At 44.4% G+C, this 15,225-nt stretch overlaps 1 protein-coding gene across 1 annotated transcript in view; it reads left to right on the top strand.

Moving 5' to 3' along the window:
- SEZ6 (seizure related 6 homolog) overlaps nucleotides 1-15,225 on the top strand; it is a 52,981-nt gene that overhangs the window by 23,342 nt on the left and 14,414 nt on the right. Inside the window, exons 6-7 of the mRNA XM_074190100.1 lie at nucleotides 3,918-4,113; nucleotides 14,487-14,672. Coding sequence (XP_074046201.1) covers nucleotides 3,918-4,113; nucleotides 14,487-14,672 — 382 coding nt within the window. The remainder of the gene's footprint in view (nucleotides 1-3,917; nucleotides 4,114-14,486; nucleotides 14,673-15,225) is intronic.

Raw genomic sequence — 15,225 nt, 5'->3', positions numbered from 1 at the left:
TTAAGTGAGTTGCCCAAGGTCACACAGTTAAGTAAGTATTAAGTATCTGAGGTCAGATTTGAACTCAAGTCCTCCTGCCTCCTAAGCTCTGAGCCACCTAACCCCTGAACTTGGAATCTTTTTTTAACTGAGTCAAAAACAGTTTGGGTTTGAGCATCTGGGCAACAGGTATTCAGAGGACAGTTCTGAAAAGGCACAAAGAGAGGAAAGCTCTAATCCTCATTGTTTATGAAGGTGTAGAGGAAGAAAGTGAGGCCATCAGGGAAAGAGTCTTGAAGATATGGAATGTTTTTGCCTCTTTTTTTGTATCCTTAGCACCTATCTCAGAGACCAGCTCATAGTAACTGCTTAAAAAAATTTTTGTTAATTGGTTGATTAGTTGATTAAGAAGGCCATCATAGCAACCTCATTTTTCCCATGGGCACTTGGGGGACCAAAAGTTAAACTTCAGGGAAGGTGGTTACCAAAGGGAGGAAGCACACCCCACTGCATATCAGTATCCTGAAGCAAAGTCCAGTTTGCCCCAACTAGTTACACCTCTGGGGGAAAGACAAGGACACTAGGTTAAAACAGCTGCCAGGGAACATGGGGAGAAGAGCCGAGCAAGCAGGACAGGCTCCCAGGGGGCTGGGGCAGCTGGAAGCTGATTAGATAATCCTTACAGCTGAATCAGGGAACAGTAGTAGGTGGCAGAATCCAAGAGGCAGGGCATCCAGGATATTGCTCCCAAGGAGCTGCAGTCAACTAAGAGGGAGCGAATAAGGAGCTTCTGGATAAAGGGAGACGCCTTGAAACCCAAGATGGGCTGGAGTCTTGGGACAGCCCTAGAGTAGAAGGAAGTTTTCCCACATTTCTTCAAAGTGTGTCCCTACCCCACACCCCTTCAGAAGTCAGACAGTCACTAAGTTTATAATAAACTAAGCCCCTCGAGGGGGTCAAAATTGAATGATGGAGATAACGCATAAATAAGTGGTACCTACAAGATAAAGGAGAAAGGGGAAGGGATGTCTCCGATTCTACAGTGTAATAGAAAGACTTCTGAATCCATTCTGAGCTCTGGCAAGTGCAAACTCTCCTCAGGTTTTTTTTTAATCCAGTCAATGAACCAATAAGCATTTATTAGGCACCTACTATGTATCAGTATTGCTCTAGAAGCCGGGAATACAAAGAATTAAACAGTCCTTGCCCTTGAGGACACAACAGGCCCATATGTAGGTTTATGTAAAATAGGTACAAAAATAGATCCTGGGTAATTTGTGGGGGAGGCACCAGCAGCTGGGAGAGAGAGAATCAGGAAAGACTTCATGCGGAAAGTGGAAATTGAACTGAGCCTCAAAGTAAACAAGGAATTCTTTGAGATGAAGGTAAAGACAGAGGGAGGACAGTCCAGGTGTGAGGGATACCTAGTGCAAAGGCAAGGAGGTGGGAAAAGAGCGGCCTGGATGACCCGATGGCATCTATGAAATCAGCCTATGGTTGAGTTCACTCTTTTAGCAGCCATTCTATTCAGGATCTGCTCCTGGGTCTAAGGGTCTCTTCTATCTAATCCAATTTTCCAAGGATAACAGCCATCCATCCCTCTTTGGAATGCTCCGTGAGTGCCAGGGTTTGCTTGATCTTTTACAGTTTTCTCAACCTCCTCTGAAGGCAGAACTTCCTCAACTATAGAATGGCGGGCAGCAGATAGGCCAGAGCAGGGGTTCTTAATGTGTATGTATAACTGTCATGGACCCTTTGACAATTCAGTGAAGGCTATGGACTCCTTCTCAGAAGAATGCTTTTAAATATGTGAAATAAATACAAAAGAAAACTCATTATATTGAAATAGCTATTTTAAGAAATTTTAATGAGTTGAGGAAATAGACCCAAAAAGGTTAATCCATGATTCTGTCTAGACTGAAAGCAAATGGCCACTGAAGATGATTAGCTTTTCTTTTCTAAAGCATACTTTCCCTTACTTTTCCCACCCAAGCCCTTGCTGATCTAGGATTTAACTTCCATGATTCTTTGTACCAAATTCTAAAGATCAGTGTAGTGAAAAGAACCTGGGGGGCAGCTAAGTGATGAAGTAGATGGAGCATCAGCTCTGGAGTCCAAAGGATCTGAGTTCAAATCCAGCCTCAGACACTTAATAATTACCTGGTTGTGTGACCCTGGGGCAAGTCACTTAACTCCATTGCCTTGCGGGGGGGGGGGGGGGGGGGGGGGGGGGGAGGTAAATAGAAAAGAGCACTGGATTGGGAATCCTAGGACTTGCTTTTGGACCTGAGCTCTGCTACTTACTCAATGACTTTGAACAAATCAGGTCCCCTCTCTGGGGCCTCATTTTGCATATTTCTAAAACAAGGGAATTGACTTAAATTATTGACTTAAATTGACTTAAATTTTTCAATTCAGGGGTGGCTAGGTGGCACAGTAGATAAAGCACAGGCCCTGGAGTCAGGAGTACCTGGGTTCAAATCTGGCCTCAGACACTTAATAATTACCTAGTTGTGTGGCCTTGGGCAAGCCACTTAACCCCATTTGCCTTGCAAAAATCTAAAAAAAAAAATTATTCCATTCAACCAGAGATGATGAAGCACTTACAGTGGTTAGTACTAGGTATAAAGACAGAAATGAAACAGTCCCCAACCTCAACCAATTTGCCCTCTACGGGGAATTTCCAAAGAGTTAGAAATTGGGAGAGAGGCCATGCCAGGGCTAGGAAAATTGATTGTGAAAAACTTTGAAGTAAAATTGCAAATGGATTAATGTTGATTTGCACATAATTTGGAAAAATACAAATATAATTAAAAAGAAAATGAAAAGTTATAAAGACAAGAGATGAATCTCATGGAAGTTGGTCGACTCCATTGGAACAAAAGTGTTTGGAGAGAAAGGATATGAAATAAGACTGGAAAGTTAATAAGAAAGATTATACTAATGCAGGTCAACACCTCATTTAGTGGCCTGGAATCCTGAGGGGTTAAGTGATGACTTTCCCAGGGTCAAGTAGAGGTAGAGGTGGGACTGGAACCTTGGTCTTGGTTTCTAGGTTAGCTATCTAGCTACTATCCGCCATATTAGCTATCTAGCCACTATCCGCCACACTCGCTATCTAGCCACTATCCGCCACACTGGCTATCTAGCCACTATCCGCCACACTGGCTATCTAGCCACTATCCGCCACATCGCTATCTAGCCACTATCCACCACACTCACGCTCACCATTCAATAAAACTTGTTTACTCCTGCAGAGCATCAGCCCTAGGAGGAGCCTTGGAGATGGAATCCAATCCCATTGTTTAACTTGGCTAAGTTCTCAGATCTAGTTAGTGGCAGAAACCCTGGAGATTTCCAGATCACAATCCAAGGTTTTTTCCACTATTCCCTGTATTGGGAATACACCTACTTGTATTTGTCATCATCCAGACAAAGTAAAATAGACACAGCTCTTGTCTCAGAGAGATCAGGGGAAAGAAGGAGAGAGGAAGGGAAAGGAAGGGAAGGCAAGGGAAGAGAAGACCAAAAGGGATGAGAGGAAGGAAGAGAGGAGAGAGGAAGGGAGGAAGAGGGAGAGGAGTGCTAAGATGAGGGAGTTGGATGAAATTATTCAGCTAAACAAGCATTGAGAACAGAGGAGATGAAAGGGAAGAAGAAAGGAGAAAGGGGAAGAGGAGAAGAGGAGAGGACAGCAAAGGAAAGAAGAGGAGAGGAGAGGAGAGAGGAAAACAAAAGAGAGGAGAGATCAGTGGAGAGAAAAGAGGAAGTGGGAGAGGAGGGAAGGGAGGAGAGGAATAAGCAACCCAGAGGATTAGAAGCAGATAGGATGGGGTTTTCACAAGCCAGGACACTTCAGGTCTTGCCCCTTGGCCTGTAGATACCTGCTTCAACAGGATCGGGTGAAGGGGTTTGACCAACTTATTTTCTGCCCACAGGTCCAGAACATAAGCCTGCTAGAGGGTGAGACTGTGACTGTTGAAGGCATGGGAGGCCCTGAGCCGTTGCCCCTGGCCAACCAGTCGTTCCTGCTCCCAGGCCAGGTCATTCGAAGTCCCACCAATCAGGTGGCCATGAGGTTCCAGAGCCTCCTGCAACCCTCAGGATCTGGGACTTTCCACTTCCGATACCAAGGTAGGACCCTTGAAGGAGAAGACCTGGTGCAGTGGGATGTGGTCATGTGCCTAGAAGCAGATTTCTCCCCTCCCCTCACATCCTGGGGAGAAATATTGGAGAGAGTTATTTGCAAACAGAGACGGGTTTTCCGGCTGAGCCACCATCTGGCTGGGGGGGGGGGGATGGCATCAGTGCCCGTCTGGCACCCCCAGTGTCTTCCCTCTGTCTGCTCTACTGAGCACTTGTCTTTAGGACAGGTCCTTCCTAGGATTAGATGGCCTACTTAGTAGGTCTGGTTGGCATTTCCAGGCCCTCAGTCTCTGCTTAGGACCAACAGAGACAGAGGTGATTCCCTCCAAGTCTTCAGTTGTAATTCAATGCATGAGCTCTCAGTGCCCTTGTCCTCTTTCTACACCAACCACCCTAGACCTGCCCCACTTCTCCATGATCCTATCTAGCAATGGGAAGAATGCCTACTGGTTAACTAATACCCACCACTGGCAGGCTACCAAGGGTCCAGCCTATTGCCTCTGAAAAATTGAGAGACAGGTGGAAATGCCTCCAAGAGGGGTCCCTTGACTCCAGCCCCCCCCTCAGCTAGGCCTATAATCACCTGGCACCCAGTCAGTGAGCAATGGGCCCCCTCCTTCACCCCTCTGAGCCAGCTGCATCAGGGTTAAATGATCAGGGGAGCTTTGAGGCACACTAATGGGGAGATAATTGGTGTGAGCAATTACCGGATCATTTAACATCATTAACGGCCACCTCCACAACCCGGGGAGGTGCCACAGCAGAGGGGGGTATCACTAGGCACTGGCTGCCAGGGCCACTGTTCCCCTGGGCTGAGACCAGGGTGCCTAAAGGCCGACTCTGTGGAGCCAGGTCCTTGGAGCTTCCAGGTTGGGGGGAAAGGGGGATTAGGGGACAGCTTCACCCCTCTCCTTTTCTACAAAAGACAAGACTATGCCAACTCACATGGGGCAATGAGAGCCCTTGAGGAGGGCCCACAAGGAAGGAAATATGAAGTGGGCCAGTGTTACCAATGAAGGAGGAAGTGTGGATGCCTAGGAGGTGGGGCCCACAGAGGGGAGGGGGCAGGGGGCTCTAGGAGCTAGCTGGGTCTCCAGGCTGCCCCGGCTCCTGCCTCCTTAATGGCACATCAATTCTCCACCAGCCTCGGGTATAATTTCACGCAGCTCTGACCTTCATTGTCCCTGCAAATTCCTTTGCACAAAACACAGAACTTTCCCTCTGTTTGCCCAGACAAAGGCAGATGAATAGACCCCAGAGCTGTCAGCCCTTTGGGGGAAGTGGGCGAAGCAATACTCTGGGGCTGGGGTGGGTAGGGCTGTGCCTGCCCATATTGTAAGGGCTAAGACTAGGGAGGGCTGGGCCTCGGCTTCTCTCCTTTCTCTGCTCTTCAAAGCCCATCCCTCCAATAGCCCAAGTTGTGTTGTGTGTAGCATTTTTTTTTTGTCAATGATCAGCTCTTTCTGTAATGAGTGTAATTCCCCTAATTACAGACTGTAATTAGCCCTGATCCTGGAGATGGGAACAGGAGGAGCCTGGGGCCCACGCACTGATGTCGCTGTGTGGTTGGTGATGCCAAGCTGCCTATAGCCTGGGTGCCAACCTAAGGAGAGTGAATGGGACAGGGAAAAATGAAGCTCCCCTGGTATCCCTGACAGGAAGATGCTGGAACCCCATCCCCCAAGTGGACAGAGGGAAAGTGGCCACCCACCCTAGGCAGAAATGTCAGTTTGCTTGGGCTGCCTTGGCCCAGGATTCTAAATGGATCTCCAATTTCTGACCCTATGCTTATCTTGGAGCCTGAGGCACCCAGCGCTCCGCCTGGGCCCAATTTCTGGGCCGCTGCAGCCTCCAAGGAGTCCATGGCAGCTCCTCCTCCTCAGCTGCCAGTGGGTGAGGGAAGGAAGAGGCCACTTCTGGAGCCCAACCCCCCCCTTCACCCCATACCTGTTACAGGACTCAGCCCCAGAGATAAATGGGAAAATAACAACAGATTGTGGTGAAGTGTTCCCTGGCGAGCCGCTACCATGGAAACAGGAGGCAAAATAACAAGGGAATGGTGCTTTACCCACCGTGAGTACAGGAGACTTTGTTTGGCCCCAACTGCAGTCTGGCCTCCTGCCCCTCCAACCTCATCCAGCTCCACTCACCCACCCAAGGCGCCCCAGTGACTGAGAGAGATGTCACTGCTTGGTGCATCAGTTCCCCTAGTTAGGATGTGCAACCAGGCCCCCATCTCTGCCCCCAATTTCATCCCTTCCTCTTCCCACTCTCCCCCCTCCCCCACTGAAGAGAAGAGGAAAAAGGCTGGGGTTAAATCTAGACTTCCTTATTTGGCACATAGTGCTCATATAGGCTCAAATTGTTGAACCTTAAGTCAATAAGGGCAGCTAGGCAGGAAGACCTGAGTTCCAATTCAGCCTCAGACACTTGCTGGCCAAATGACCCTGGGCAAGTCACTTAATCCTGCTTACCTCAGTTTCCTCATCTGTCAAATGAACTGGAGAAGGAAATGACAAACCACCAAGAAAACCCCAAATGGGATCACAAAGAGTCAGAAACAACTGGGAAATGAATAAGCAACTCGGTCAGTAAAAAGACTACAAAAGGGGGGCGGCTAGGTGTCGTGGTGGATAGAGCACTGGCCCTGGAGTCAGGAGGACCTGGGTTCAAATCCAGTCTCAGACACTTAATAATTACCTAGCTGCGTGGCCTTGGGCAAGCCACTTGCAAAAACCTAAAAAAAAAAAAAAAACTACAAAAAAGGAAGAAAGCAACAGGAGAGAGAGCTGGTGAAATCTGACTCTTCAAACAATTTCCCAAACACAGTCTGTGACCACCCTCAAATGAACAGCAGCCAGGGTAACTTCAGGCTCTTAGAGATTCGTTGCTCTAAAGCTGGAAAGTATCTCAGAAGTCACCTCATCAAACCCCTCCATTGTATAGATGAGGAAACTGAGGCTCAGAGATAAAGGGGATTTACTTTATCTATCCATCCAGTTTCCAATGGATTACCCCAAATCTTTCACATGCTTCACAGTAGCCCTAGGGAATGGGGAGAGGTAGGTAGGGATTGTTTGTTCTCCCCATTTTAAAGATAGAAACTTGCAGTCTTGTCTTCATAGCCCTATTTGGGGGTTTTCTTGACAAAGTAGTTGGCCATTTCCTTCTCCAACTCATTTTACAGATGAGGAAACTGAGGCAGAGAAGTGACAGGCCCAGGGTCATACAGCTAGTAAATGCCTGAGGTTGGATTTGAACTCGGGAAGATGAGTCTGCCTTGTTAACCCCTTGCACCACCCAGCTGCCCCCCGATGATGAGGTTAGCCCAAAAATGAGCCGCTTGGAATCGTCTGGGTGTGCACTGTAAGCACTATGGCGCCACCTAGCGGGCCTTGTGACTTTTACAGTCCGCTAAAGCCCCAAGACCTTTTTCCATCATCTAATCCCATTTCTCCCTTCTTGTACTAACAAAATTGACTTTTTTGCACCCAAATGCAAGGCTTTACATTTGTCCCCCAACTAGGTTTCATCTTATTAGATTGATCCCAACTTCCTAACCTGATGAGATCTTTGGGGATTTGGATTCTCTCATATGGTATATTAACTGTCCCAGCTTTGCATCTTAGGTATATTTGATGAGTGTACCATTTTGAATTGCCTTTCATATTATTGATTAAAAATGTGGAACAACATAGGTCCAACGAAGGTTCCTGGGTTGCTCCACACTAAACTCCTTTCAAATTGACATCAAACACAACGGATACTCTTTGGATCTGGCTGTTCAAATAGTTCCAAATTCTCCTAATCAAAGGAAAAAGGAAAGAAATCATGCATTTACTAAATGCCTATTATATACCAGAGACTTTGCAAATATGGTCTTATTTGATCCTCACAACCATCCTGAAAGATAGGTGCTATTATGATCACCATTTTATGGCTGAATAAACTGAGGCAGATAGAAGTTAAAGGATTTGCTCAAAGTCAAATGTCTAAGATTATATGTGACCCCACATCTTCCTGACTCCAGGGCCAGTGTTCTATTCTCTGCCACCACAGTTTCTGCCTAATTATGTTGCTTAGTCCACACTTCTCTAGCTGATCCATAAAAATAGCATGAGAGAACTTTTTAAAATCAAATTCATTGCTAAAATTTAATTAAACAGAATTCCCTTTATCTATTAGCCCTGTCAAGAAAGGAAATGAAGTTGGCATGACTTGTGCTCCATGAATGAAGCCAAACTAGTTCTTCATGATGGCCCTTTTCTAGAAGCTCAATAACTATTCCTTTAATAATATGAACTAGAGGGGCGGCAAGGTGGTGCGGTGGATAGAGCACTGGCCCTGGAGTCAGGAGGACCTGAATTCAAATTTGACCTCATTACCTAGCTGTGTGACCTTGGGAAAGTGACTCTTAACCCCATTGCCTTGCAAAAATAAAAAAAATTAAAAAATAATTTTTCTAAATTCAAATCATCTCTCAGATACTTTACTAGTTGAATGACCCTGGGCAAGTTACTCAACCCTGTTTGCCTCAGTTTCCTCATCTGTCAAATGAGTTGGAGAAGGAAATGGCAAACTATTCCAGTATCTTTGCCAAGAAAAACCCAAATGGAGGTCATAAAGAATTGAACATGACTGAACAACACATGCCTATTATGTACCAGGTACTTGAAGTGAAGGCAGGTTCATTTGACTATAATTTGAACCATCTACTGTCTTCTATTTTTAAAAAATTGGTACAGTATTTTCCCTTCTCTAAGACTTCAGTACCTTTCCCATTCACCATAATTTTTCAAAATCACCTATAAAGGCTTAGCAAGTATATCCCCCTTTCATTTCCCAGGGGTGTAGTTTATCTGGTCCTGATGGCTTCAACACATCAAATACAGAGAGATAGTCCTTTATTATCTTCTGACTTTTCTTGTATTGTCTTCTTTTGTTCTGTCCTTTCCAATCCAAAGGTCATTCTCCTTGAATGAAAAACAGAAAACAGAGGTTAAATGAAAGTTGAAAAGTCCTGCCATTTCACCATTGTCCATCATCATCACCCAATCCACCTCCAAGCAGCAGTCTTCTTCCTTCTTTTATCCTTTTCTTTTTCCCAATATAGCTAAAAAATAAAACCCAAACCCCTTTTTGTTGTCCTTAGCCTTTCTGGGCAGTCTCATCTCACTCTAAACTTTAAGACTCAACACTATTTTTACCATACTTTTTTATTTATCCTCCAGTGCCTCACCTTACTTTCATCATCTGTACTTGGTTGGTGGATATATTTTATATCCACCATGGGCTCTTTAGCTATTCCTCTTATTAGAATTGTTTCTCTTTTGTTTTCAGAATTGCCTTGAGAATTTCCCATGCCTCCTGATTGTTCCAAAGTTTTTCAGTCTTTTTCCAGCTCTTCATGAGTTTTGAGTTTGTTTATTTTTTCTATTTTTTTTTGGTGTTTTGGGGGGGTTTTTTAGTTTTTGCAAGGCAATAGGGTTAAGTAGCTTGCCCAAGGTCACACAGCCAGGTAATTAAGTGTCTGAGGCCGGATTTGAACTCAGGTACTCCTGACTCCCGGGCCAGTGCTCTATCCACTGCACCACCTAGCCGCCCCAGTTTTGAATTTTCTTGACAAAGATATTAGTGTTGTTTGCTATTTCCTTCTCCAGCTCATTTGACAGATGAGGAAACTGAGGCAAACAGGGCCAAGTGCCCAGACACAGTAATAAGGGTCTGAGATCAGATTTGAATACACCTATCCACAGCACCACCTGTTTGACTAATTATATACAGACTCTTGATCCATGGTATTGTCTGGTTTTTATCTGAATAGTTTGAAATCTGTTTTTCTACAATCTAGGGGGTAGGTCAGAAGCTTCTTCCCTAAGATAAAATGGTGACTTCCCCAAAAGGATCCCATCCCAACAGAGTGCCACTTGATTGATGAGTATCAGGTTTAAAAAAAATGTAGTCCTCTTTATTAATTTTTTCACCTTTTCTGGATGAAATTATCATTAAGGCAAATCTTAAAATTATCTACTGTTCTCTTAAAAGTATCAACTGCTTAGGGGCAGCTAGGTGACTCTAGGTTAGAGCACCGGCCCTGGAGTCAGGATGATCTGAGTTCAAATCCAACCTCAGACACTTAATAATTACCTAGCTGTGTGATCTTGGGCAAGTCACTTAACCCCATTACCTTGCAAAAACTAAAAAAAAATTATCAACTGCTCTCTTGGACATAGAGTTGTAGTAAATGTCTAAACAATTGACAATTACCGATTGACTATTTGTTGTCTCTCCTTCCTGGATGATACCCTCTGTCTTGCCTTTTTATTTGTTGTTCAGGTACTTAATCAATTAGTAAACTAATCTATGCTAAATGCTAGGGTTACAAAGACAACCCCTGCTCTCAAGGAATTTTCAGTTTAATAGGGAACCAACCCACAAACTATGTATAAACAAGATCAATCCAGGAAAAATTGGATGTAATCAATAATGGGAAGGCAATGGAATTAAAAAAATATCAGGAAAGGCTTCTTGAAAAAGTTGGGGTTTAAGTAAGGCTTTAAGGAAGACAAGAATCTAAAAGATAAAGAGAAGGAGGGACAGCATTTCAGATATGGGAGACAGTCAATGAAAATATCTAAAGTCAGGAGATGGAATGTCTTACTGAGGAATATTAAGGAAGCCAGTATAACTAGATAGTATCATGTAATTTGCAAGAAGCCTGGAAAGGTAGAAAGGAGCCAAGGAGATTTTATATTTGATCCTAGAAGCAATAGGGGGCCTATAGAGTTGATTGAATGGGGGGGGAGGAGAATGAGGGGAACATGATAAGACTTTAGGAATATCAAATGGACAGTAGATAAACTGGAGGATAAACTGAAGGGGGGGGGGGGAGAATTGAGACCGAGAGACCAATGGACTATTGTAATAGTCCAGGAGTGAAGTGACCATCACCTGTACCAGGGCAGTCAATGTTTTCTCAGTGTCAGAGGAGAGAAGTTCTAAAAGATATTGAGCGGGTAAATATGACAGAACTTGGCAGCTGATTGGCCAGGAGGGGTAAGAGAGAATGAAGAGTATAGGATGACCGCTAGGGTTCGAGTTTGGACAGGTGGGAGAGATGGAAGTGCCTTCAACTGTCACTGGAAAATTAGGAAGAGAGAAAGGTTTGAGGCCAAAGATAACAAGCTCAGTCTTGGGCATGTTGGGTTTAAGGTGTCTATAGGACATCCAACTCAATATGTTTAATAACTAGTGGAAAACAAAAACCTCCAGATCGAGAGAGATTAGAGCTGAACAAATAAATCTGAGAATTATCAGTAGAAGGATGATAGGTGAATTCACAAAGGCTGAAAACTGTGTAAAAGAGAGATGGGACAGAGCCTTGTGGGACATCTGTAGTTAACAAGAGTAATCTGGATCTAGCAAAGGAGACAGAGGAATGGTCAGATAAAGAGGAAGAGAGCCAAGAGAGAGAATGACAAAAACTAGAGAGAAGAGAAAAGCAAGGAGAAAAGGTAACCAGTAATGTCAAAGGCTGCAGAGAGATCAAGAAAAATGAGAACTGAAAAAGGTCACTCTATTTGGTGATTAAGAGACCATTAGTAAGTCACTCTGGAGAAGAGAGTTTCCATTGAATGATAATGTCAGAAGTCAGACTATGCCAAGTACAGCAGAGAGGAAAGAAAGATCACTATTAGATGGCCCGGCATATTATAATCTTTTAACAAATATTAACATCAGCAAGCATCAATGCTTATCATTCATTCATGCGATAATAATAATAGATAGAAGATATGTAGGAGGACTTTTAAATTCGCAAAGCTCTTTATAAATATCTCATTGGATCCTCACAACACCCCCAGGAGATGGATATTATTATCCCCATTGCAGAAACTGAGGCAACCAGAAGTTAAGTCATTTGCCCACTGTCACACAACTGGCATCTCTTTGAGTTGAGTCTTTCTGGAAGGGACCTCCAGGACTATCTAATCCAACCCATCTTATTTTACAAATGAGGAAACCTGAGTTAATTGATTTGCCCAAGATCACAAAGGTAGTCAGTCCTCTGACTCCAGAGATAGTACCCCTGCTGACTACTATATCATATCTCCATAATAGACTTGTGATTTTTCTAAACCAACTCTTTCATCTACTGTTTCTTTTCTGCCTCAATGGTCTGGTGACAAGATCACCTTTCTTTCTGTCCCAATTGATGTGTTCCACCATGCTTCCCATCTCCCCCCCACCCCACCCATTCTTGGGTTTCCACACAAAGGTGTCCCTTCATAATATAGGGTTCCCCAAAAGTCTTTTTTGGAGCTTAAAAAGCTCATCTTAACTTTTAATAGTATAAAACTACATTAAGGCTTGGGGACATCCTACAGAGAATAATACTTCACCATTTTCCTCTCTGGGTCAGTTTGTTTGTTTTTTAAATAAAGCCCCCCAGAGTCATACTTCCATTGAAATTCTGTTCTAGCAAGAGAGATAGATTCTATTTCAAATTTGTCTCCTTCCTTAGGATCAATAATTCACTTTACTTGTCATCTGCACTTTCCACATTTGTAAATGTTTGTACATATGTAAATGCAAAGCACTGGAGATATCTAGATGCTTTCCCCTCCACAACTCCACCCCTAGGGACTGGCTCCATCCTGAGACATCAATTGAGAGTGGAATCCGTGCGGTAAATAGCAAAGGAATCTGAATCCTAATGGCTCCTTTCCTGTAAAGAGATCTTGAACAATCCAGCAGGGACAACCTACTTCCCCCAAATGAACAAGAGCTTTAGAAAACTCTGCCCCACTGCCAGCGAGTTCTTCAGTTTCTGCCAAGAACTAGCCAGGGAACCCTGTACCTCGACCTCGTCCTTCCTGAATACAGCCCAGCTCTTTGCCTTCACCCCATCTCTTTCATCCTGCCTCCAGTCAATCTTGTTCCAAGACTGGAGGGGGAACCTTGACTGTTCTGCAGGATTTGCTGCCACTGGCCGGTCAGAATTGGAATGACAGCTCATCACAGAGCACGTTATCCCGGCTCGAGATTATTCCAAGACTATCCAGTTGCTAAAAAGTCTATGAAGCTGATTGTGACTTTAGAGGTCTAGTCTATTTCACAGATGAGCGAATAAGGCCAAGAGAAATTAAGAGACTTGCTCAAGGTCACAAAGCTAATCAGGGGAAGAGGTGGAACCTCTGCCCCTCCCAGGGTACCTTTTGCTGGACCCATGCGGTATCCTTCTAATAAACCACTGGGCCTGTCATCATTGAGTCCTTCTCTAGTCTGAGGGAAGGACTGGGCTTCTACCCTCATAAGCAGGCTTTGGGTTATCATATATGCATAAGTGGTCATTCTATTTAAAAAAATAAAACAAGGGCCAGCTAGGTGGTGCAGTGGATAAATCACCGGCCCTGGAGTCAGGAGTACCTGGGTTCAAATCCGGTCTCAGATACTTAATAATTACCTAGCTGTGTGGCCTTGGGCAAGCCACTTAACCCCATTTGCCTTGCAAAAACCTTAAAAAAATAAAACAAATATTTCATTGATACGTTGGGCTTTTTTAAAAATATTGCTATTATTTCCCATCATCCTCCTTCCAAGTCTTACCCCTTAGGTAGATACTTCCCTTACAACAAAGTAATTAAGTATAACCAGCAAATTTCACTCATGTCTGACAATATTCCTTCCTCTGTGTCCATAGTCTCCATATCTCTGCCTAGAGAAAGAAATCATCCTATTCTTAATATATTATTTATTTTGTTCAATATTTCCCAATAATATTTTCTCTCCCTCCTGACTGTCCTTTCCCCATCCCTTGAGAAAACAAACAATATATCGATTATGCATATGAAGTCATGCAAAACATATTTCTGTATTAGCCATGTTCCATCTTGTTCTTAAAAGAAATTTACAATGCTCACCCATTTATAAACCTCATAACTGAGTAAATTCACTGAGGGAATTCTGAATGTTTAACTTTAATTTTCCCATGTTAGAAAACCAACTTTTTTTTCCCCCTTGCTTTGTCTCCAGTGAAGCCTTCTATTTGTCTCTGGTGGTTTTTAATCTCTCCAAGTTAATTCATTTTATTCTCACAATAGTCCCCTGTGAAACAGAGAAGGCAAGTTATATTATTCCTATTTGACAGCTGGAAAAATAGAATCCCAAATTAAGCAACTAGCCCCAATCGTTCCTGAGCACTGTTACTCTCTAACATAGAAGAAGAGACTTGCTCAGACTCTCCCAGTGACCTTCCCCTCTCTGAATATGCTGTGATTCCATATTAATCAGATTTGTTCCCCTATCCTCTGTCTCTTGTCATCTCCAGACCCTCCACTCATCCTCTTTCTTTTCTCCCTCAGCTTACCTCCTAAGCTGCAGTTTTCCCCAGCGCCCAGCCTACGGGGACGTAGCTGTCACCAGTCTCCACCCTGGTGGCAAAGCCCGCTTCCACTGCGCAACTGGCTATCAACTGCAAGGGTCCAGAGTCCTCACTTGTCTCAATGCCACCCGGCCCTTCTGGGACTCCCGGGAGCCCACCTGCATCGGTGAGTTACCCTCTGAGGGCCAAAGTCTTCTTCTGGCTGGGGACCTCATCCCTGTGCTCTTTTTTTTTTGTGGGGGAGCCCTAAGCCCTTCCCTGAGCCATCCCAGACCTGTAACATCAGCAGAGAAGTAAGGTAAGTGGACACACTTCAGGAAGGAAGAACAAAAGATGTGACCTTTGGGACTTTTTTTTGAAGGCTGGTTCGGGTTTGAGGCCAATCAATAGAGTGGATCTGGTCTACTCTTGTTAGGGTGCTAAGTCATCCCTGACCCAAAGGAGCAAAAGATCGAATGGATTTGCACTCCCTCACTGAGTCTCTCTATATCCCTGCATTGGACAAATGACCACCTGTACAATCTCACTGGAGGCAGGCCCTGGCCTTCGAATCAGGAGGACAGGAGCTCAAATTCAACCTAAGATACTTGACCCTAACTAGTTGTGTGACCTTGGGCAAATCACTTAGCCCTAATCACCTCACATCCAGGGCCATCTCCAGTCATCCTGATTCATATCTGGCCACTGGACCCAGACGGCTCTGGAGGAAAAAGTGGGGC

The sequence above is a fragment of the Macrotis lagotis genome, chromosome 5, assembly GCF_037893015.1.
Source record: "Macrotis lagotis isolate mMagLag1 chromosome 5, bilby.v1.9.chrom.fasta, whole genome shotgun sequence".
NCBI lineage: Eukaryota > Metazoa > Chordata > Mammalia > Peramelemorphia > Peramelidae > Macrotis > Macrotis lagotis.
The sequence above is the reverse complement of the archived record's forward strand: the minus strand, read 5'-3'. Positions and strand labels throughout refer to the sequence as shown.